The sequence below is a fragment of the Canis lupus genome, chromosome 4, assembly GCF_003254725.2.
Source record: "Canis lupus dingo isolate Sandy chromosome 4, ASM325472v2, whole genome shotgun sequence".
In the NCBI taxonomy this organism is placed as follows: domain Eukaryota; kingdom Metazoa; phylum Chordata; class Mammalia; order Carnivora; family Canidae; genus Canis; species Canis lupus.
The window spans coordinates 67,724,768-67,745,389 of NC_064246.1; the positions used below are offsets into that span (position 1 = coordinate 67,724,768).

General features: G+C 42.9%; 1 protein-coding gene and 1 long non-coding RNA gene across 6 annotated transcripts in view; one reads left to right on the top strand and one right to left on the bottom strand.

The window, feature by feature from the left end:
- The window catches only part of GHR (growth hormone receptor), a 271,389-nt gene extending 262,126 nt beyond the window's left edge, over positions 1-9,263 (bottom strand). Inside the window, exon 1 of one of the 3 annotated variants that reach the window (XM_035714890.2) lies at positions 9,137-9,263. Coding sequence is in view for 1 of the 3 variants with exons in the window: in XM_035714889.2 (XP_035570782.1) it covers positions 7,904-7,907 (4 nt within the window). In the remaining 2 variants the exon portion in view is untranslated. Of the gene's footprint in view, positions 1-7,903; positions 7,923-9,136 lie in introns of those variants that run through there. The other 2 variants (XM_035714897.2, XM_035714889.2) reach the window with 2 other exon arrangements.
- A 228-nt stretch (positions 9,264-9,491) lies between these two features.
- LOC118354409 (uncharacterized) lies at positions 9,492-13,159 on the top strand. Of its 3 annotated transcripts, none has more exons than XR_007410363.1 (3): positions 9,492-9,608; positions 10,689-10,816; positions 12,521-13,158. It is a non-coding gene; the product is annotated as an uncharacterized LOC118354409 (long non-coding RNA). The 3 variants fall into 3 exon arrangements; XR_004814836.2 differs by having other exon boundaries at positions 9,539-9,937; positions 12,521-13,159; XR_007410362.1 differs by having other exon boundaries at positions 9,539-9,768; positions 12,521-13,159.
- Positions 13,160-20,622: the final 7,463 nt, after the last annotated feature.

Sequence of the window (20,622 nt, forward strand, 5' to 3'; positions counted from 1 at the left end):
CTAGTCCTTTTAACAATCATATTTCTAAATAACACTGGGTGCTTGCCTAGCACAGAGGCAGCACCTTTGTTGAGAAACACACTGGTGGATGACCTCAAGTTCTATAAGGCCCCATGACCAAAACTGTCATTACAGCATGGCAGGGAAGTGGGGGTGAAGGAAGGAATCACAGTTGGATTGGATCTATATGCAGCATCCACAACAAGCAATAAAGAAGGCTTCTAGTTTAAAACAAATCCACAGCCTGGTACACCCTGCCTACTCACCAGTTACAAGTAACCTGAGTGAGCTCCAGATATGTCTCCTGGTGCTCAGTTCCTATAACCTTCTCACAAAACATCTACCTATCAAAAAAAAAAATGCACCACATTTTAAGTATTGACTCAGAAGGCACTTTGCCTATAAGGCCTTGCCCCATATACTTCAGCCCAAACAGATCACCCTTTCTCAAAATAAATATAGCATTTACAGTCTGTTATTGAATTTTCATTAAATTGTAGTATAATTGTATACTGTTCCTTAATCACACAATGGACATTATTGGTATTGCCTTCCTAGCTTGAATGCTAGGTCACAAAGTCAAGGGTCATGTCTTATACTACTTTTATATTCCCCAGAGTGTCTAGCACATTCCTGAGAACACAGTAATGACTCAATAAATATGTGTTCTGTCTTTGATTTTTCACAGTGATCCCAAAAATACCACTAGCTTGGCCAAACTTACATCCTGCAGGCTAATAAAAAATTTTATTTATTCAGCATCTTTTCCCAAGTAGTTTTCAAAGTACTTTTCAGATGACATTCCTAATTCTCGCATACCCTACGAGTACTATAAGGAATAGATAAAAATACTAAAGTTTATGGACAAAAGCAAAGAGAATTACAATTTTATACTCTTTGATGGGGAGGATACCAAGAACTGGTAAACTGGATGTCTCCCAAACCCTACTGAGTCCCACAGAAAAATCCCAACATGTCTCCATATTGTCAAATATTAAAAACTTCTTGTCATTGCCAAGGCCCTAAACAGGATCTACCTAGGTAAGTTGGTCATCAAGTTTGGGTATCATCCTTAATTTAAGGAGAATAATACCAAGTTTGCATTCTGAGCTTAGATCCTTGTCATCACCTGACCCTATCCATATTCTTTGCCTCCAGCTCACCACATACCACCACATTCAATTTCTCTGTTTTACTACAAACTAAGGCCATCAAAAATATCTATTAAACAACTATCCTGGGGATCCCTGGGTGGCTCAGTGGTTTGGCGCCTGCCTTTGGCCCAGGGCGCAATCCTGAGTCCCAGGATGGAGTCCTGCGTCGGGCTCCCGGCATGGAGCCTGTCCCTCCTCCTCCTGTGTCTCTGCCCCCCTCTCTCTCTCTCTCTCTGTCTATCACAAATAAATAAATCTTTAAGAATAATAAAAAAAAAAAAACAACTATCCTCTGACAAGCAAAGCATTGTTTTGCCAATGTCTCCAAAGGAAATAAGATGGTATGCTGAGTGCTAATATAAAAGAAATCATTCCTCTTCATTCTTGTTCCACTTTCTTTCATCTTTTTGACTTGCTAGGTATCAAAGTGGTGTCTTCATTCATCATCATCTTGCCCAAGGATTCTGGTATCTTCTTTTACCCCTAGGGCAAGAAGCCACTGTAGAGGTTTTCTCTTCAGTACTCTTCATAATTTATCATTCACATATGCTTTCCCAGACTGTTTTTCACTTTGCTTTGCCAAATTGAGGTTTTCTGGGATAACAATGACATAGCCTGTAGGTGTCCAAAGAAGCCACGGATAGGGTGAATTAGGATCATATGCCATCATCCTCACCAAGGAGAAGGGCTGCCTGCCCAGTGGCAATCAGAACTGGGAGACCGACAGTTTATCACCAGCCATCACCATATTTGAGATGAGCTTTTTACTGCATCACAGTAGCACCTTTCGTTTCAATAAGCACGTGGGGAGAGAACCAAGGATATTTATTTTGTAATGGTCACACTCTCCTTTTTCTTTTTTTGATATGGCAACTCAAAGAAAAAAGATAGATATGATGCTTATTATGATAACGTACATTTTTTTAAGCAGGAAGAAATAAATTTTTCTTTGGACCAATGACTTTATGGTATGTCTATATATACTGAAAGAACTGTTTCTTAAGTTCCTTAAAGTTTTTAAATAATACACTTTGAATGTTTCATTTTATAAACAATGGAGGAAATAATCATGGATGAGTTACTAGAACAAATATTGAGCACAGCAGGCTGTCCACCATAGGTAAATACACAAAAGCACCTACTCGAATTGCAAAATCCTTTGGTGTTCTACTACTGAGTAAGGGCTTTCTCAGTGTATTCTCCACCACCTGTGTCAAATCACCATGAAGCAAGCATTTTCCCTAGGATACATTTTTCACTTAGAAGCCTAGCCAGCTGGAGATAGACTTGTTTATGTTTAAACAAATTCACAATCTAAGAAGTATAATTCAGTAGGATTATAACGATATTATTCTAAAGAGAACTGACTGAAGTCTTGTCAGTCACAAAAGAATCAAGGCCTAATCAAAGCAGTAAACACATCTGGAAGTTTTAAGGACTCTGTAGGAGAAATTATCTACTGATTTTGAAATGAAGTATTTGAAGGTAGGTTTGGATGCTAATTAAAAAGACACAACCCAACAATTTCTGACAAAATCACAGCCTTCTTATGAATCATTATTCAGTAAAATTGGTGCCTGACCTAAGGCTTCATTTGCCTCTATTAAAATATAGTGAGAAGGGGCGCCTGGGAGGCTTAGTGGTTGAGTGTCTGCCTTTGGCTCAGGTCATGATCCCAGGGCCCTGGGATCGAGTCCCACATCAGGTTCCCCACAGGGAGCCTGCTTCTCCCTCTGCCTATGTCTCTGCATCTCTCTGTCTCTTATGAATAAATAAATAAAATCTTTAAAAAAAAAAAAGGTAGTGAGAAGCACTGAAGAAAGAAGTTGAAATTAGACAAGAATCCTTTCTGTTCTCTTCCTTTCAAGAGTCTGGTACTCATCATAGAATTGTCTTTAGCTTAAAACAAACAATAAAAGAAAACTTTCAGAAGGATTTTCTGCATCAGACCGTGATGAGCTGGTAATGTTTCAGGAAACACAGCCATGATTACACCACTTTTATCTGTTTTAGTTAATTGATTAAAAATATTAACTGTGAGGGAATAAGCAAACACTATTTGTTGACACTTATATTAAAAATTGTTGGAGCTTGTTAAATAAGTGGTCTGAATTACAGCTTGACAATCCAAAGCGTTTCATGTTAACTAAACTAACACTCTTTCCAGGGCTGCTGTGTTTACAAGCATTCAGCAGAGAGGGGGAAAATATAAAAATGAATGAAATTTATTTCCTATTTCAAGGAATCGTTCCTAGCAAGGAAGACAGATATGAAAAAGTAGACCAGGAAACTGAAAACAAATGAAATAGGTGTTCTTAGAGAGTTTCAAGCGAAGTCCCAACAGCATGGAGAGAAAAGAGAAATTCAATAATTAAGTGTATTTGAATTATAGCCCCAGAAAGAATCCTAAGAGGGCATCTTGTTTATTCCTTGTTTTTGTTGTTGTTGTCTGTTATTAACATGTAAGAAATATGAATCCCAGGAAAGTTCAACAGTTTGCAAAAATTACAAAAATTACAAAGTCCGTTGGAGGGGTTCCCTGAAACCTCATTTACTATTGTTTCATATTATACCATCCTAACTTAAGGGTTTCTTATATCAGAGTAGAACTTTGGTTGGGAAATTATACATCTAAGTACTTGTCAGTGGATCTGCTCTAAATTTATTTTTTCTTTTTCTTTTTTCTTTTTTTTTTTTTCAGGAGGTGGGGACTAGAGAGGAGGTAGGGAGTTGTGAAATAAATTTTTCAGGAAGCTTATTAAATAAGTGATCTGAATTATTTATCAAAATAAATTTTGAACTTTAAAAAATGCACTTTATCATTGATTAAAAATGCACTTTATCATTGACTATTTCCTCCCTTTATGTGAGAACAAAATAAAGAAGCAAATGTGATCTAGGTGGAGATCGTAATGCAAGCGGATTAGTGAGGAATCTCACTGCAAACGCGCGCGCGCACACACGCACACACACAGAGGAGGGCACAGCACGAACAATTTCACCAAAGAACACAGACTGTCACTGGCCCCTTGTTCTGGCTAAAGGTCAATGTGCAAAGTAGGACCTTCTGATAGGCCCAGATGTCAGTCCATTATCACAGGTTGGTTGTTTTCTCTTTGCCAAGAAAAATGGTTATTTCTTTCACATTCAGACTTGCTGAGAAAAACAACACTGTCATCATCATCAACCATAAACATTTCTTGCAAGAAGACAGGAGATTCTCAGCTGTGGCAGATTCTCAGCTGGTAGCAGGGGAAACATAACTTAGCTGGGAAGCCCCAGACAGATACATAAAAGGGAAATCAATTGGATCAGGCAGGTGTCTAATGAGCAGCACAGGCCATAAATGCTACAGAAGTTGTGTTAAATACCTCAGCCCTGGGTGTTAAGCATCATAATTTTCACGGAGGAGAAAAGTGAGTCTCAGAGGAGCTAATCTATCTGCATGCTGGTGGTAAAGCTCAAATTCAGGCTAGGTCCAATGGGCCCCAAAGAGCTTACCCTTGATCCACGCCTCCTCCCCCGGTACATACCAGCTTTGCTTCTTTCCTCCAAGGCAGCTAGAACTTGGTCAGTGAAGACCCTCAGAGCCTTGGTCTAACTTGGATCCAGACACACAATAGGAGACAGGAACCTCTCCTAGAACTGGCGCAGTGATATACCTGCTTTTGACTTCTCTGCCACATTATAAGCCATTGACCTCCAGGAGAAGAATGGGTTGTTGACTCAGCCATGTCCTGATGTACATCTTAAGTTGCAGTTGCCTGAGGAAGCATGTCTGTCAGACGTACTTTCACCTGATTTAGGGCCAGATGGCATACTCTGAGACTCGGATAGAATGAGCCTGATAGCTAGAACTGACTCATGCTTGTGGAAGCAACACAATAAGATCCAGGAAAAGAATACCTCAGAGTCCCTACCCCCATCTATGATATGCAACTTCAATCTGCTTGTCTTCAGAACATTCTGGTATTTTTTTTTTTTTTTTGGCTTAGTATTCCTTTGACCGGGAGAAATTAAGTAGCTATGATCATTCCATATAGAATTGCATGTACCTACACAGTATGACACATGGAGTTATAGGAAATTCAGGAACGGAGAACATTTTCTGTTGTTAATCAAGTACAGTTAACATAAAAACTGGTTTTGAAACTATTATAATGTTCTGATTACGGATGACTAATAATCTAAAAAGAGTAAGTTGTTATCTTGTTTACAGCTCTGAAATTAGTGGACAGTGTAAACAGACGGCTAACATAGCTCATGAATATTAAGCTGCCTTAATGGAGGCAGAAAGACCAGAACTAGAGATTTCACATCTGAGTTTTAGTTGTTGTTTTTTTTTTTTTTTTAAGATTTGATTTATTTATTCATGAGAGATACAGAGAGGGGGCAGAGACACAGGCAGAGGGAGAAGCAGGCTCCCTGTAGGGAGCCTGATGCGGGACTCGATCCCGGGATCCCAGGTTCATGCCCTGAGCTGAAGGCAGAAGTTCAACCACTGAGCCACCCAGGTGTACCCATACCTGAGTTTTAGATGACAAACATAATGAGGGATATCGTGAATGTGGACTCTGGGGCATATTGTCAGGGCAGGGAAGGGTGGGGACCCCACTGTGGGTGAGAAGAGGTGTAAGGATAAGCAAAAAAAAAAAAAATTTCAGGAAGAAGGGGCATAATGTTTGTTTTCAAATATAGCACTTAAAGGGAAGAGAGATTAGATTCATTGTGTGTTGCTCCAGCAACTGAACAGTAGGTCAATAGGTAGAAGAAAATGTTGACTTAGTACAAAGCAGAACTTTTAAAAAATGAACCTCTCCTCAAATGGGCCAGCCAGCAAGGAAGCAAGATTCCCAGCTGAGTATTTTCAAGAAGAGGTGGGCTGGCCCATTTACAGAAAGGACTACTGAGGTGGAAGTTCACATCCCTGATAGGTACCTCTGAAGTTGGTTACTATACTCATCAATCATTTTACTGGGCATGTTATTAACATCATACTGTTCAAGGTCAAAAAAAAAAATCACTTGCCAAAGACAGCCTACATTGCTCTGTTTATACAACGAGCAGAGGGCTGACTCCAAAGCCTTACCAAACTTCAATTCATATCAACTCAATGTTCAGAAAGTGATCAGATGATTTGAAACCTCATATTATTTAAATCATTACCACAGAGGTTATAGGGTTTTCTCTTTTTTTTTCTTTTGAAAAAAGTGAAGGCTTTTATGGACACATGTGAACACACTAAGTTATTTTCATTACGGACATATTTTTAATTGTCCTCTAAAACTAAACCAAGTCTCCATCACTGTGCAATTTACCAGTGGAATGACCGGAGAAGCTTAATCTTCAGGTTTGCAAATTTAATCAATATAACTCACGCCTGTTTTTTTAAGTTAAACAATTGGCTGTGCCACATTCTTACTGTATCACTCATATTTATCTTTACATTAACAATGCTCACCAGCAGATAGCCAAAGAGGCTCGCCAAGTTGGACCAACTTCAAGATTTGTTTCCATGCTGGGGTGTTTCATGCACTTGGCAGAAGCAGGCTGCAAGTGGGGCTCCATTTATTACACTATGCTATAAACATTATGTCCTGACCTAATGAGATACTCCACATGACGATCCCATAGGTTAGCAAGCACTGTAAACATCTATTAACACAAGCACCAGAGACAGCACAGGGAAGATGCCTGGGATCCATTTTAAGTGGTTTATGATGTGGAGTCTCCTGTTTACACACTAACAACAATAACAAAAAAAAAAAACAGCCCCAAACTCTGCCTAGAACAAATATTTGCATGCTCAGTTTGAAAAAAAAAAATGCACTGGAGAGTCACTGCATTTATAGACTTTCATTTCACACTTCTGCCTATTAGGTGTTGGCTTTCCATCGCATTCGGTGAACCAAAACTATAATTTCACTGTGACATATTTACTCCAAACAAAAAGCTGAATGTTGACTCACCAACTTTCCTTAGACTTACCAAAAAGTTGCCAAGGGTAGAAGGAGATAAGGCATGAGCCATGCTTAAACTACAAATGATGTTTTCCAAGGGTCTCTGGGTGGAAACGCACCCTTCCAGCCCCATCTGAAGTCCATTTGAAGAGAAACGGTACATAACCAGAGACCCCTTGAATATAATCTGGGGGCAGCCCGGGTGGTGCAGCGGTTTAGCGCAGCCTTTGGCCTGAGGCCTGATCCTGGAGATCCGGGATCGAGTCCCGCATCAGGCTCCCTGCATGGAGCCTGCTTCTCCCTCTGCCCCTCTCTCTCTGTTCTCTCTCATGAATAAATAAATTTCAAAAAAAATCTTAAAAAAAAAAGATCTGGGAACACCAAGCTTTTCTCAAAAGGAAACAGAATCCCCAATCACAGAAAAGATGGAACCAACAACCCTGTCTACTAAATCATTTTATTTTGTTCCTATGCAGCATTGCAATTTCTGGAAAATATTTCACACTAATTATCTCCAAGGTCTATGTATATACACCTTGGCACCCCAGAGAAAAGGACTTGCGGGGTGACCCAGGTAGACACTAGCCTAGAACACCAGCTGCACACAGCACAGCTGCCGCAACCTGTATGAAGAAATAGGGGAGTGCCTGCCCAGGCACACATGACAGGGACTCTTAGGGGTAAACACCCCAGAGACCGCCTAGTTTGGGGACTGTGCACAGCTGCACCCCGGGGAATCTCAGATGCGCAGCTGCAGCTGGGGTCTGGGCTCCAGAGTTCTGTACCTACACATGCACACGGGACTTAGAACCCTCGTCCTCCTATGGGGTCTCCTGAGAGCTCCGGGAACCGCCACCTCCAGGTCTCAGCTCCTCAAAGGCACCGGGTTTGGTAGTGGTTTAAAGGCCGGGGTATTTAAATCCTGCGCAGGAACTCCCGCGACTTCCCAACCTCTGGCCTCCCGTTACCTCTCCCTGTCCCTTCCAAGGTCTCCGGGCGCACCAACGGGCAGGCGGCACCTCGCTGCCCCCCCCCCCCCCCCCCGCACACCCTACTGGCTCAGGCACGACACGCCTCCCCAGGCGCACACACACACACACACACACACACACACACACCCGCGCGCACGTACACCCTCGGAGCACACAGACCCGGGCCAGGTCACCAGCCCCCGGCGCGGCCCAGGAGGCGTCCCCGCTCCGGCGATCTGGAAAGCCCTCGCCCCCAGAATAGGCTCCGTCAGGCCCCGCGGGTGGGGGACCGCGCCCCGCACCTCCCCGGAGGGGCCGCGACCCCGCGCACCCGCAGCGGTCATGCCTCGGGCGCCTGGGTCAACACTTGGAGCCCGGCTGGTTTCACAACCACGAGGGTGTCGGGGGCTGGAGGGGACGGGGGTGCTCGGCTCGCCGCGACCTCCACCGCCGCAGCCCGCGGGGACCGGCGGCCGTGGCTCCACCACCCCGGCTCCGCGGCCGCGGTCCGCACGGACGCGCACGGGGCGCTGCGCCTCGGGCCGGGGCGCGCGGTGTGGACGCGCCCGCCCGGCGACCTCCGCTCTCCCGGGTCCCCCTCGGCCGCGGGAGCCTCGCAGTCCCTGCCCCAGCGCGGCCGGTGATGCCAAGTAGCAACACTCGCAAAACTTTTACGACTTTTTAACAATCCTGGCTTCAGGGGGAGCCCCCGCGGGCGCCCCCGTGGCACGGCTCGCGCGTCGCCCCCAACTCCCCGACGCCCACCGGCAGCGCCACACACGCTCGCACGCCCCCAGCGTGGATCGGGTTACAACGACCCACCCGCGGGAAACAACTCCTTCGGGGGGAGGAGGGGAGCACGGCCAGCCCCCAAGTCACCCGGGGAGGAAAAAAAGAAATCATTCGTGTAAATACAAAAGCCCGGTCGCCACTTCCCTAAACAGCCGGTGCCCCCAGGGTCCCCTCCCCGGGCCCCGGGCAAAAGGGGGCAAAGAAGAGCCCGAGCCCCGAGCCCCGAGCCCCGAGCCCCGAGCCCCGAGCCCCTCCGTACCTCCGAGCCTCGCCTGCGGGTTGAGAGCGCGGTCCGCTCGCGCGCGGGGCCCGAGGGCGCGGGGCCTCCGGCCTGCGTGGCCCCAGCCCGGGGTCCCCGCCGCCGCCGCCGCCGCCGCCTCCGCCTCCGCCTCCGCTCAGCAGCCGCCGCCGCCGCTCCAGCCGCCGCCGCCGCCGCTCCCTAGACCGCCTCCTCTTCCCATGGCTGCGCCCCGCTTGGCAGCTCGCGGGCTGTCAGGCTCGGGGAGGAGGAGGGGGCGGGGTGAAGCGGGAAGGGAGGCCGGCAGGGGCTGGGTGGGGAGCGGCCGCCGCGCACCGGGGGTCACGCCGCCCCCGCGGCCCGGGCTGCGGCGAGGGGCCGCGGGAGCTCGCGGCGGCCGGTTGGAGACCCGCGGCGGAGGCGCCGGGCGCCGCGCGGGCCGAGCATTCCGGGGAGCTGGGATGCGGCGATCCCCGCGGCGGAGTCGGAGTTGGTGCGTGTCACCCTCTGCTGCGCGGCGCGGCTCCTCCTAGAGGAAAATATTGGTAGTTGCAGGACGCTCCCTCTCCGCCCACCCCGCTCCCAAAAAGAAGGCAGGACCTAAAAGAGCAAGAAGTGCAGTCAACAGATCGAAAGGAACGCTCAAAAGAAAAGTGAACTCTCTGCGGGAACTGGGGGCGAGGGGGCAGCTCGGAAAGCGTGATTAGCCAACCAAACATTGCCACCTGCAACCAGTTTCCAAACTGTTGCTCCCTGGGTTTGAAAGGATCGTTAAAAGTAGAGAAGATCTTACTTTAGAGGTTGGAAAACAGAGACAGAGAGGTGAGGTGATTTGCAGAAAACGCAGGCCATGTTAGAAGAGACGTTGGTCCCGAAGCCACCGCACAGGGCTGCAGGGTGTCCGGACGCAGGCCTCAGCCTGAGGACTGCCCTCGTGTGCGCCCTGGGGGGTTCCTTTGAACTGCCCTGTGCAGGACCCAGCTCCTCTGTCCAGCCCGAGCCTGTGCACCTGGTTCCACCGTAGGGAAAGAAAGTGAGAGGGGAAGTTGTCAAAGTGCTTCAGAAAGTTCACAGCCTTGCGCATAGGCATAGGCATGTCATTCTGTAAAGCACCCAACTCCCCGTCACCCCATGCTTTTCTCAGCAGAAAGTACAAAAGTCCAGTTCCAGGTTGTGGGAGATCTGAAGGAGCAGCCAGTCATGCTATGTTGTTAACTGTTTACGTTACTGCTGACAGCCACTTGTAATGTCATTTATCTAACAGCTTCAGCTTACTAAAGGACTTTAAAAAAAAAAAAAAAAAACAGGGTCGCAAACGCAAAGCCAAGTTTATAACCAGAGAGAAATGTTTAAACAACAATCTAAAGAAACCAAGATTCTTAGCAGTGGAATAAAAGATCCCCAGGGTGTGGGGAGTAGCACATGGTGAGTGGGACATGGCAAGTAGTCCAGGGAGGGCAAGAGTCAGGAAGAGTCAGGGCAAGAACACGGGGCCAAAGATTGAAGCAGCAGATGTCACAGAAGTTACTCCTACTTTAAAAAAAATTTTTTTAAGTTACTCCTATTTTTAAAGGAATCGAAGAAGTGGAAAATTCTGTTCCTTAGAGTCCTTTTTGAGTCTCAGCTGTGGCTCAACGTCTCAACTGTCTCCAGGCAAAGAAAGACAGAATGAGAGGAGGAGGAAGAAAGATTCTGGAAGGGGTATGTGTCATCACTGTCTAATGGATGTTGACCTTGACCGGGTCCTCTTCTATCCCACCTGAGTACAAGAAGGCTTTCTTTCCCTCGGATCCTTCCCCAGTCCCTTGATTTCTGGGGTTCCAGGCTTTGCTAGAGCAATGGGAGTGCTTCTCAGTGTCTGGAGTTTTTAAAATGGGAGTTGGCCACACAGAGAAAGATTAGGGCCCAGGCAGGCGGAATGCCGGCTGGGTGGTCAGTACGTGCCATGCTGGCTGGAAGGGCAACAGTGACCAGAGTGGAAGCCAGGCAGTGCTCACGTGTTGACTGCATTCTTGCCTGAGATGACCTTCCAAGTTGGTCCTTCAGACCCTGGCACAATCACATTCTCTCTTAATGTCCGTTCTGTGCCTTCTTATCCCCTTTCCCCCATCCTCCAGCTAAGAGAATCTTTTTTTTTTTTTTTAAAGATTTATTTATTCAGAGAGAGCGCAAGAGAGGCAGAGACACAGGCAGAGGGAGAAGCAGGCATCATACAGAGAGCCTGATGTGGGACTTGATCCAGGGTCTCCAGGATCACACCCCGGGCTGCAAGTGGCCCTAAACCGCTGCGCCACCAGGGCTGCCCCAGCTAAGAGAATCTTGATATAGTCTAGGACGTGCCAGATGGACTCACAAAATATTTTCTAAGTTCTATTGTTTATGGCCTGAGATGATTTAAGGGCCACGCTAAAAAAGGAGGATTGCCTTCTTTTTTCTTTTGGGTTCAGCTGTAGCCCTCATTCCCTGAGACAGGAGCGTGTAGACTGACTGCTTTGGCTACTGCTCCATCTTCGGTAAAATAGTGTGCTACAGACAGAACAGGCAAAGACACTGGTTAATATGAAATATTAGGGAACCAGATATAACCTTGCAACTTACACTGAGGGCAGTCTTTATTTTTAAGTCCCATGAGTAAAGGTCCCTTGATCTCATAGATGACTATATATAGGTCTATAGCAGTATATCCCTCTTCCTATTTTCCACATTATGGGGGGGAAATGTATCAGGTCTTAAATTGATTAATTTGTTACAAGTTAAGGCACGTCAAAGCACATTTGCCTCCTGAAAAGTGCATTCGCACTTACTCATCCTTTCCCTCTGCCTGGAATATCCCACTTTGACCACATAGGGAAATTCTCCTTAAGCTTCCAGTTCCAGTGCAATTGTTTGGTTTCTAACATCCTTGGTGGCTCTTACCAGAGGAAGAACTAGTTACTTTTCTCTGTGTCTGCATCCTCATGGGCCTTTACACCTACTTTTGTTACACATTTCAGTTTTTATTAATACATCTACTTTCCCCAGTAGTTATAGAACCCTGAAGGAGGTACCATGTATTCTTAATATTTGTACCTAAAATGTCTAGGTTAAATGCCCAGCAAATGGTAGAGTGCCCAATAAGTGTTTAGCCAAATTGGATGAAAATTTACACTACCCACATTTCTATCTGAAACCCAGATCTCTATACAGAGCTCCTAACTGCCACATTCAGAATCCGTTCACTTCTCATGAGTCCCTCTATGACCAGCACCACCATAATCTCACCTCGATGACTACTGTGGTCTCCCAACTCCACTAGTCTCCCTACATCAACACCCTCCCCCACTCTGGCCCCCCACCAACCCGGATTCCTATGCAAACTTGCCAGAGAAATTCTTCTTTTTTAATACTTGTTTTTATTTCTTGTAGAGAGAGAGGGAACATGAATGGGAGGTACAGAGAAGAGGGGGAGAGAATCTCAAGTAGACTCCATACTGACTGCAGAGCCCAATGTGGGGCCTGAGATCATGACCTGACCAGAAACCAAGAGTGGAGCACTCAAGTGATTGGGCCACCCCGGCACCCCAAGAAATTCTTTTTCAACCAAGTCATATTAAGGGCATTCCTTTGCTCAAAACTCCCCAATGGTTCTCCATTTAAATCAGAGTAAAAGTCAAAATGATCCATGACACCTCATGTACTTATTGCTCTCCCCATCATTCAGTCACCCATTCTGCTCCAGACACACTGGCCAGGTACACTCCTCACTTAATGTCTCCCTCTGTCTTAGATCTCTGCCCCCAGAGATCCTCCCTCACTTCTTAAAGTCTCACTCAAACATTACTTTGTCAATGGGTCCCTTCTTAGCCAACCTATTTCACCCTATTATAGCCCACCCTTCCCCTACCCTATCGCACACCTCTACTACAGCTTGGCTGAAAATATAAACTGCATTGTAAAGACAATAAAACTGAGTCTTACATGATTCAGATTATGCATATTCAAGTGTAAATATCTAGGTCAGATGGTATCTTTCCAAACCACAACTCCACTGTATAAGGTCCTATGTCTGAAGTTATTTAGGATTGGAGCATGGCTTCCATTGCTCTGTACACTCTGAAGTGCCAAAGCTTTTTCCCAATACAAAACAGAGACCAAAACACCTGAAGCACCATTTTGCAGCTGCTTCTTTTTGTAGTATTTGCAGTTGAAAAACAACTCAGGAACTCAGGAGCCTTGGGGAACTGTGTGGGTCATTTGTGACTTTGGGTAAGCCAGTTATTTGTCTAAAATGACTCAATTTCTTGGTCTATAGAATGAGGGGGGTCCTATCTGAGATCATTTCAGCCTAAAACAAATTATTAGATTGATACTTGTGATGGATAATATTATATGTCAACTTAGCTAGGCCATGGTACCCAGATACTTCTTCATATATTATTCTAGATATATCTACACAGGTATTTTTAAGATGAAATTTACATTTATTTAAAAAAATTTTATTTATTCATGAGAGACACAGAGAGAGAGGTAAAGACATAGGCAGAGGGAGGAGCAGGCTCCCCTCAGGGAGCCTGATGCAGGACTCATTCCCAGGACCCCAAGATCATGACCTGAGCCAAAGGCAGATGCTCAACCACTGAGTCACCCAGGTGCCCCAAGATGAAATTTATGTTTAAATCAGTGGACTTCAATTAAATCTGATTTCCCTCCATAATGTGGGTGGGCCTCATCCAATCAGTTGAAGGCCATAATGGAAAAAGCTGGCTTCTCCAGAAGAAGAGAACATGCTACCAGCAAACTGCCTTTGGAATGAAACTGAAGCATCAATTCTTTCCTAGGTCTCCAGCCTGCCAACCTGCCAGGCTGCCCTGTAGATTTTGGACTTGGCAACTCCATGATTGCATGAGCCAATTCCTTAAAATAAATAAAATCTCTATGTCTATCTTCCTATCTCTTTCTCTCTCTCTCTCTCTGTGTGTGTGTTTCTAGAAAACCTGGACTAATACAATATTTATCGGTAAAAGTAACAAGATTCTAAAAATAAAAGAAACTTATTTTAAAGGGTTTTTTTAAACTAACACTGAATTCCCATCCACCAGTTTCTTTCATTCAACTGATGTTAGGGAGCATATACCACAAATTTGTTCGAGGAACTTAAGATACATCAGGGAATAAAAATTATACGGCACACCCACAAAGACCCTGCCCTCATGGGGCTTGCATTCTAGTTAGGAAAGACAATAAAGACAGGAAATAAGCAAATCACTGAAGTGCTGATTATAGAAAACTATAACAGGATAAGAGGCTGAGGAACACCAGGTTACAGGTATAAGAATCCTGGGGATTCCTTCCTTGCCCAGGACTCACCAGTGCCTTAGTGGAGTTGGACATGGAATAGTTGTGATCACATTGTAAGTGGTCCCTGAGCAAGATAATCCCTCCATCCTCATCCCCAACTCTGGCTCACAAATGCCTTGGTTGAGAGTATGGAAAGGGAATCATAACAGGAGGAAAACAAATTAGGGAGGTATTTACCTTTCTTCTACTGGAAGGCAACATGGGAAAACCTATTTCATGATCTGGAAATTCTTAGCCAAGACTTATGGGGAGGTCCCAGAACTAGAATTTAAGCTTCAAATAAATCATCACATAATTTGTGAATTTTTTATAAAAAGAATACTTATTTCAATTCAGAGATCATAAAAGCTAAAAGAAACATGATTGTCTTGACTCTCTGGTGGATTCCGAGCTACCCACAGGAAAGCTCAGGGCCTGAGCAGTGTCAGACTATAGACTGTCACCTGGTGGCAAGAAACAGAGTAAGACAGGGCTGAGTAGAGACTCTTGAGTGAATGTTCCCCTTTAAATTAAGTGTAAATATTTAAAAAACAAAAACAATGTTTTGCACATTCCATTTTGTGACTATACTATTCATTAAAAGTACTTTAGCCAGACTCTGCTATTCTATTATTTATACTCAGTTCTATCCCTAAAGCTCATAGGGACAAAATTAGACATTTAAATTTATTTTCCTTTTATGAGACACATTTTCACATGTCTCACTGCAAGTTACCTCTTCTTCAGGCCAAATGTATACATACCTTTTTAATACTTCTTCTGTGATGTGGTTTCCAAACCCAACATCATCCTAGTCTTCTACCTGAGTGTGCACTCTCGTTCATCAAAATTCTTTATAAATTGCTGTTCTCAGTATCAAATTCAATCCACTATGGACACCACAAGATAGAGGAGAACCATGAGCTTCCACCTAGGTCTTATGCAGTAATGGAAATGGCTGAAGCCCTGGAGTCTGGCAGATGGGGTAGGAACCCCAGCTCTGACGCAACTTCCATTCACCACTCAGCCTACACCCTACAGATGTGAGTTTAGCTAACTTTCCTTGATCCAGGCATTTCCTATCTCCTCTTTCCTTTTACATTCAACCCTTCCTGCTTTTTGTCTTCACATATTATTTTGTTCTTTGCTTCTATCCTTTTCATTCTTAGAAGAGGTAGAAACATAAAAGGAAAAAAGGAAAAAATGAAAGAGATTGGAGGAAGTATGAAAAGTTTCTTTTAGCAACTTTCTTTATAGAAATTAGGTACATAGACTGTTTCCAATCGCTAAATAAACTATCAATCTAGTTTGCTCATCAGACTTCTCTGAGAGCTTCAGAAAACCCAACGGGAAGAACACATAAAAGGAACTGACCCACCTACAACCCAAGGTCTATCCAGTGAGGCCAGGAGAGGTCAGATGAGGGAATTCGAGGAGAATTCATGGCTGGCAAAACCCTTAGGTAGAGCAAGAACTGTATTAAGAAGAGAGAAAGAGGGCTTGCAGGGTAAAGTACTTTTGTCAAGGTCACCGGCCCTCTATCATACTTGCTGAACAAGGTGTGAGGTTGAGACATGTTTCCACAGGAAAGCATGATATCTTTAATAAAAGAATTTGAGAACTGAGTAGAATAGGTCTCAATTATAGTAGACAAATGATAGATCAGAATGTCTGCAGAAACTACGTTTGCTTCATAAAATTTGCTTATCATATGTTTTCCTAATACTGTATAGTATTCCAAGAACATTCACATAAATTAAATCAATTTTTCTTCACAGCAGTTCTGTGAAGTGCAATTATCCTCTGTTTCTCAGTGAGGAAGCTGGCTTAGAGAAGCAAAAAGAGTGGGCCAAGTGCACAATTAGGTATATGTAGGTTTGGATGGGAACCCAGAGCCTTTCTGGGCTGAGTCCATTCTTTGGACTCCTCTACTGCCTCTCCAGGTAGTAATGGCTACCATCTTATCCATCTTGTGTGTGTGTGTGTGTGTGTGTGTGTTTAATTCCAGTATAATTAACATACAGTGTTATGTTAGTTTCAGGAGTATAATATAGTGATTCAATAATTCTATACATTACTCAATGTTCATCACAATAAGTGTACTACTCCTTTTTTTTTTAAGTGTACTACTCCTAATCCCCCTCGCCTTCTTCACTCACTCCCCAACCCTCTAGCAACCACCAGTTTGTTTTTACACCATCAGACTGAAGCAAAAATTTAAAAACTTTAAAATTTCCAGGAACCAAACTAATGGAGAAGGTAGTAATGGGGACAGAGAGAAGCAGTCTACTGCATTTTTAGTGCTATTCATTCCATGCAGGTTCACCTCTAACACTTGTGGGGGCCAGAACTGGGAGATAAATGGAACCCATATACCATAGGCCTAATACTTAAAAGTGATAGTTTAACAAATCATTGGATACAATGTGTCCTATCTTCTCACCTTGAGCAATGTACCTTCACAATGGCCTGGGAGGACAGGTTTGAATTTAGATTTCTCAGAGTTCTGCACCAGCAAGTGGTAATGCAGTGAGATCCTCAGTGTCCGTCCTCCCCACTTCTTTCCACTCATGGCTCTCTCCTACATACAGAGAGGGTCTCCTATACATGTGTATAGAACCCCAGCTCACATGTTTAAGCTCTAACCAATCTTTCTCTCTCCAAACTTAGGACTTTAGGATATTTAGGCTGGGAACTCCAAAATCTGAGATGTTCAGAGGATAGTGTAAAGAGAAAGCACAGCCCATGAGTGGGCACATATCATTTACCAAAAGTTCCTTGTCTTGTGAATTAGGACACAGCTAGAACAGAGCCAGTGCAAAGACCTCTGTTGCATAGGCCTGAGGGCAGTACTTATTATTTTATTTCCTTTAGATGCATGTACATTTCTTTAGTGGAGGCATTGGTCTAAAGGCATCTTTGAAAAAATGTCCAGTTGAGAAGCTCAATGCAGAATGCATCAACATTACTTAATGCTTGTTTAAAAGGCTGGTTTTAATTTTTTTGAGGCAATTTGATGCTCAATATTGAAAATAAAGCTAAAAGAAAAGCAACATATTATAAAATATATTTGAAATATATATCTAGAAGACACAAGCAATCTGATAGCAAAAATGCTAGTATTTATGGGAATTTGGATAGATGGCAATTTTTAGTTATTATGAATAGTTCTCCTATGGACATTCTAGTATATATCTTTTGGTGAGCATTCGTATACATTTCTATTGGGTACAAATAGCCACAGTGTTCAAAGTGGCTGCATGAATTTGCACTTCCACCAGCACCGTATGAGAGTGATTGTTCACATCCTTACCAACACTTAATGTTTTTCGCCTCTTTTGTTTTAGCCATTACTACTGTGGAGTAGTACTATATTCTGATTTATTCTGAGTATTTTCTTGATATTGAAGGAAGTTGAGCATCTTTTCATGTATGTTAGTCTTCTAGAAGTGTCTGTTTAACTCTTGTCCATTCTATACATAATAACCTGATTTTTTTAGTCACTTGGAAAAATTACATTAAATTATTAACTGTGGTTTCCTCGAGGGAGTGAAAATTTTTGGAAAGTGGGAGGTGGTAGGAGGCATGAAAGAACAAGGCTTTTTATACTTTTATACTATATTTTTCTTTAAAATAGGGGAACCTGAATCTACATAACAAAAGCCTGTTCCTTTTTAGAAGTTGAGTATTCATTTAATACTAAAATTCTGTGTCTTCTGAAGTGCTTGAATAGCAATTTCCTCTAATAGATTAAATACATATTTGCTTTATAATAATTTGTTTCGTAAGCAACATTCTAGAAATACATCCACTATATAATGTGATATGAGGTACCATCACTAATTAATTAATTATTTTTATGTAATAAAGAGTTTGGATAAACCAAACTCTATTATGCAGTAGATGCATAATAATCACTTTACTTCTGTTGACTTTGATCATTTTCTTAACCAACATATGACATCACAATTTTTAAATCTGTCCATATGCCTTATCTGTTTTATCATTCATTTGCCTTATTTATCTATTTAATGTCTTTATAGCCCCCTTCTTCTGAAAGAGGATTTGATATGGTTTGTGGAGAAATATATAAACCAAAAAAATGACTGAATAAAACAAATGAGAAAATGGAAAAGAAAGGAAAAGAGAATAAAACTAAGATAACAGGCAGGCATAGATGGCCTTTCAAAGCGTATCATCATGTCCTATTTATTTGCCAGAAGTCAGCCACAAAATTGACTCTGAGCTTCTTGGTGGCTATGACTAGTAAGAGAAAAACTGTAACAAAAAAAACAAAAAAAAAAAAATCTCCAGGGGCACCTGGGTGGCTCAGTGGTTGAGCGTCTGCCTTTGGTTCAGGTTGTGATCCCAGGGTCCTGGGATGGAGTCCTGCACTGGGCACCCCATGGGGAGCATGCCTCTCCCTCTGCCTAGGACTCTGCCTCTCTTTCTGTGTCTCTCATGAATGAATCAATAAAATCTTGAAAATAATCTCCAAGATGTACAGCACCCATAGGTGAGATCCAAGCATTGTGTAGAAGGGCATCTTCTAAAACCAATACATTCACGAAGTTGTTCCTGGAGGTCATCTTACATGGATTTGACGTGGTGGATTGAGTGATATATTGGTGACATTGTATAAGATGAGACCAAGGGACCCTCTCACCCGCTGAAAATTTATGTGGAGATACCCAAATGGGAAAATGCTGCCAGAAATAAGAGGCAACCTCACACTCATCTTTAACTTCTTTTTAACTCAAAGACATTGGTAACATTTAATTTTAGGAAACAAAGTATTTACTTCATAGTAACCACAGAAAGCTTGGTACAAAAGTTATTTTAATTGATTAATATCTTAGATTCAAGAATATTGGTATTTAAATATTTAACTGCACTCATAGTTCATGTAAATCTTAAAGAGTCTATGGAACTATGTGTTCCATGGATTAAGCAAAATCCATGCAGATAAACAAAAACCAAAATGAACAAGATATCTGAGATTTATTTATAATTCCCAGTTTTCTTAGTAAAAGGTTGATCTAACTACTGCCTTATCTGAGGGTTTATTAAGTTTAGTAGAAATACACCGATTGTTTCATTTATGCTTATGACTCACAAGAGTTAACAAACAACTTTAACCACATTTATATGCTTTATACGTGATGAATGTTGATTTCAAACTGAAAACTATCAAAACATAACCTAGAGCCTGTTTTTTCCCCTTGAGAGCACCATAAATTTGCAGAAATAAACAGCCTTAGTGACTTTAAATTATTGTAAATGTCCATAAAAGGACTGATACAATCAGCAGCCTAATATTTGTGGTATGATGCAAGGTCATCAAAGTTTCTCTGATAAAATTCCCCACTTTTCTCTCATGCTGTTCTACTCCAGATTTTTCTCTCTGATCATGAAATTCCAATTTTATTTTTTTAAAGATTTTATTTATTTATTAATGAGAGACACCGAAGGGGGGGGGCGGGAAGAGAAGAAAGAGAGAGAAAGAGTCAGAGACACAGGCAAAGGAAGAAGCAGACTCCAGGCAGGGAGCCTGATGTGGGACTTGATCACAAGCCAGGATCACGCCCTGGGCCGAAGGCAGGGGCTCAATCACTGAGCCACCCAGGCGTCCCTGAGATTCCAATTTTCAAATCCCTTCTTTTTGGTCAAAGCTTAGTTTGTAGAGTGGTCTTGTCAAGGTTCAAATATTTGTTTGAGATGAGCAACAAATCAATTTACTAGAAGTTATTTATGCATTCACCTGGATGAATTGCTTATACATTTTTTAAACAAAGTACCTGTTTAATTTATGTTTTTCCCCAAGAATTCCATATTTTGAAGGAGATTGCATACCAAATATTAAGTTCATTTATTCCTCTTTTTATTAATTTATCCATACAGATACAAAATAGAGCTGCTGATCACTATAAGATAATACTGAGTTAACATAGTTTCATTCAGTGGGAGGAATTTGATGTTATTTTCTATCTGCCTTTATTATGGATAATGTATATTTTGCATTAGAGGAAAGTGTCTATGCATAGATTTACCTTGAAGGTAGCTTGGGCATCTCCACCACCATTTGAATTCTTACCAGGGCAACTTCTATAATTTTTGAAAGGCAATGATTTAAAAAAAACACAATTATTTTTATAAATATAAAAGTAGTATATATGCTTTGGTTTAGGAAA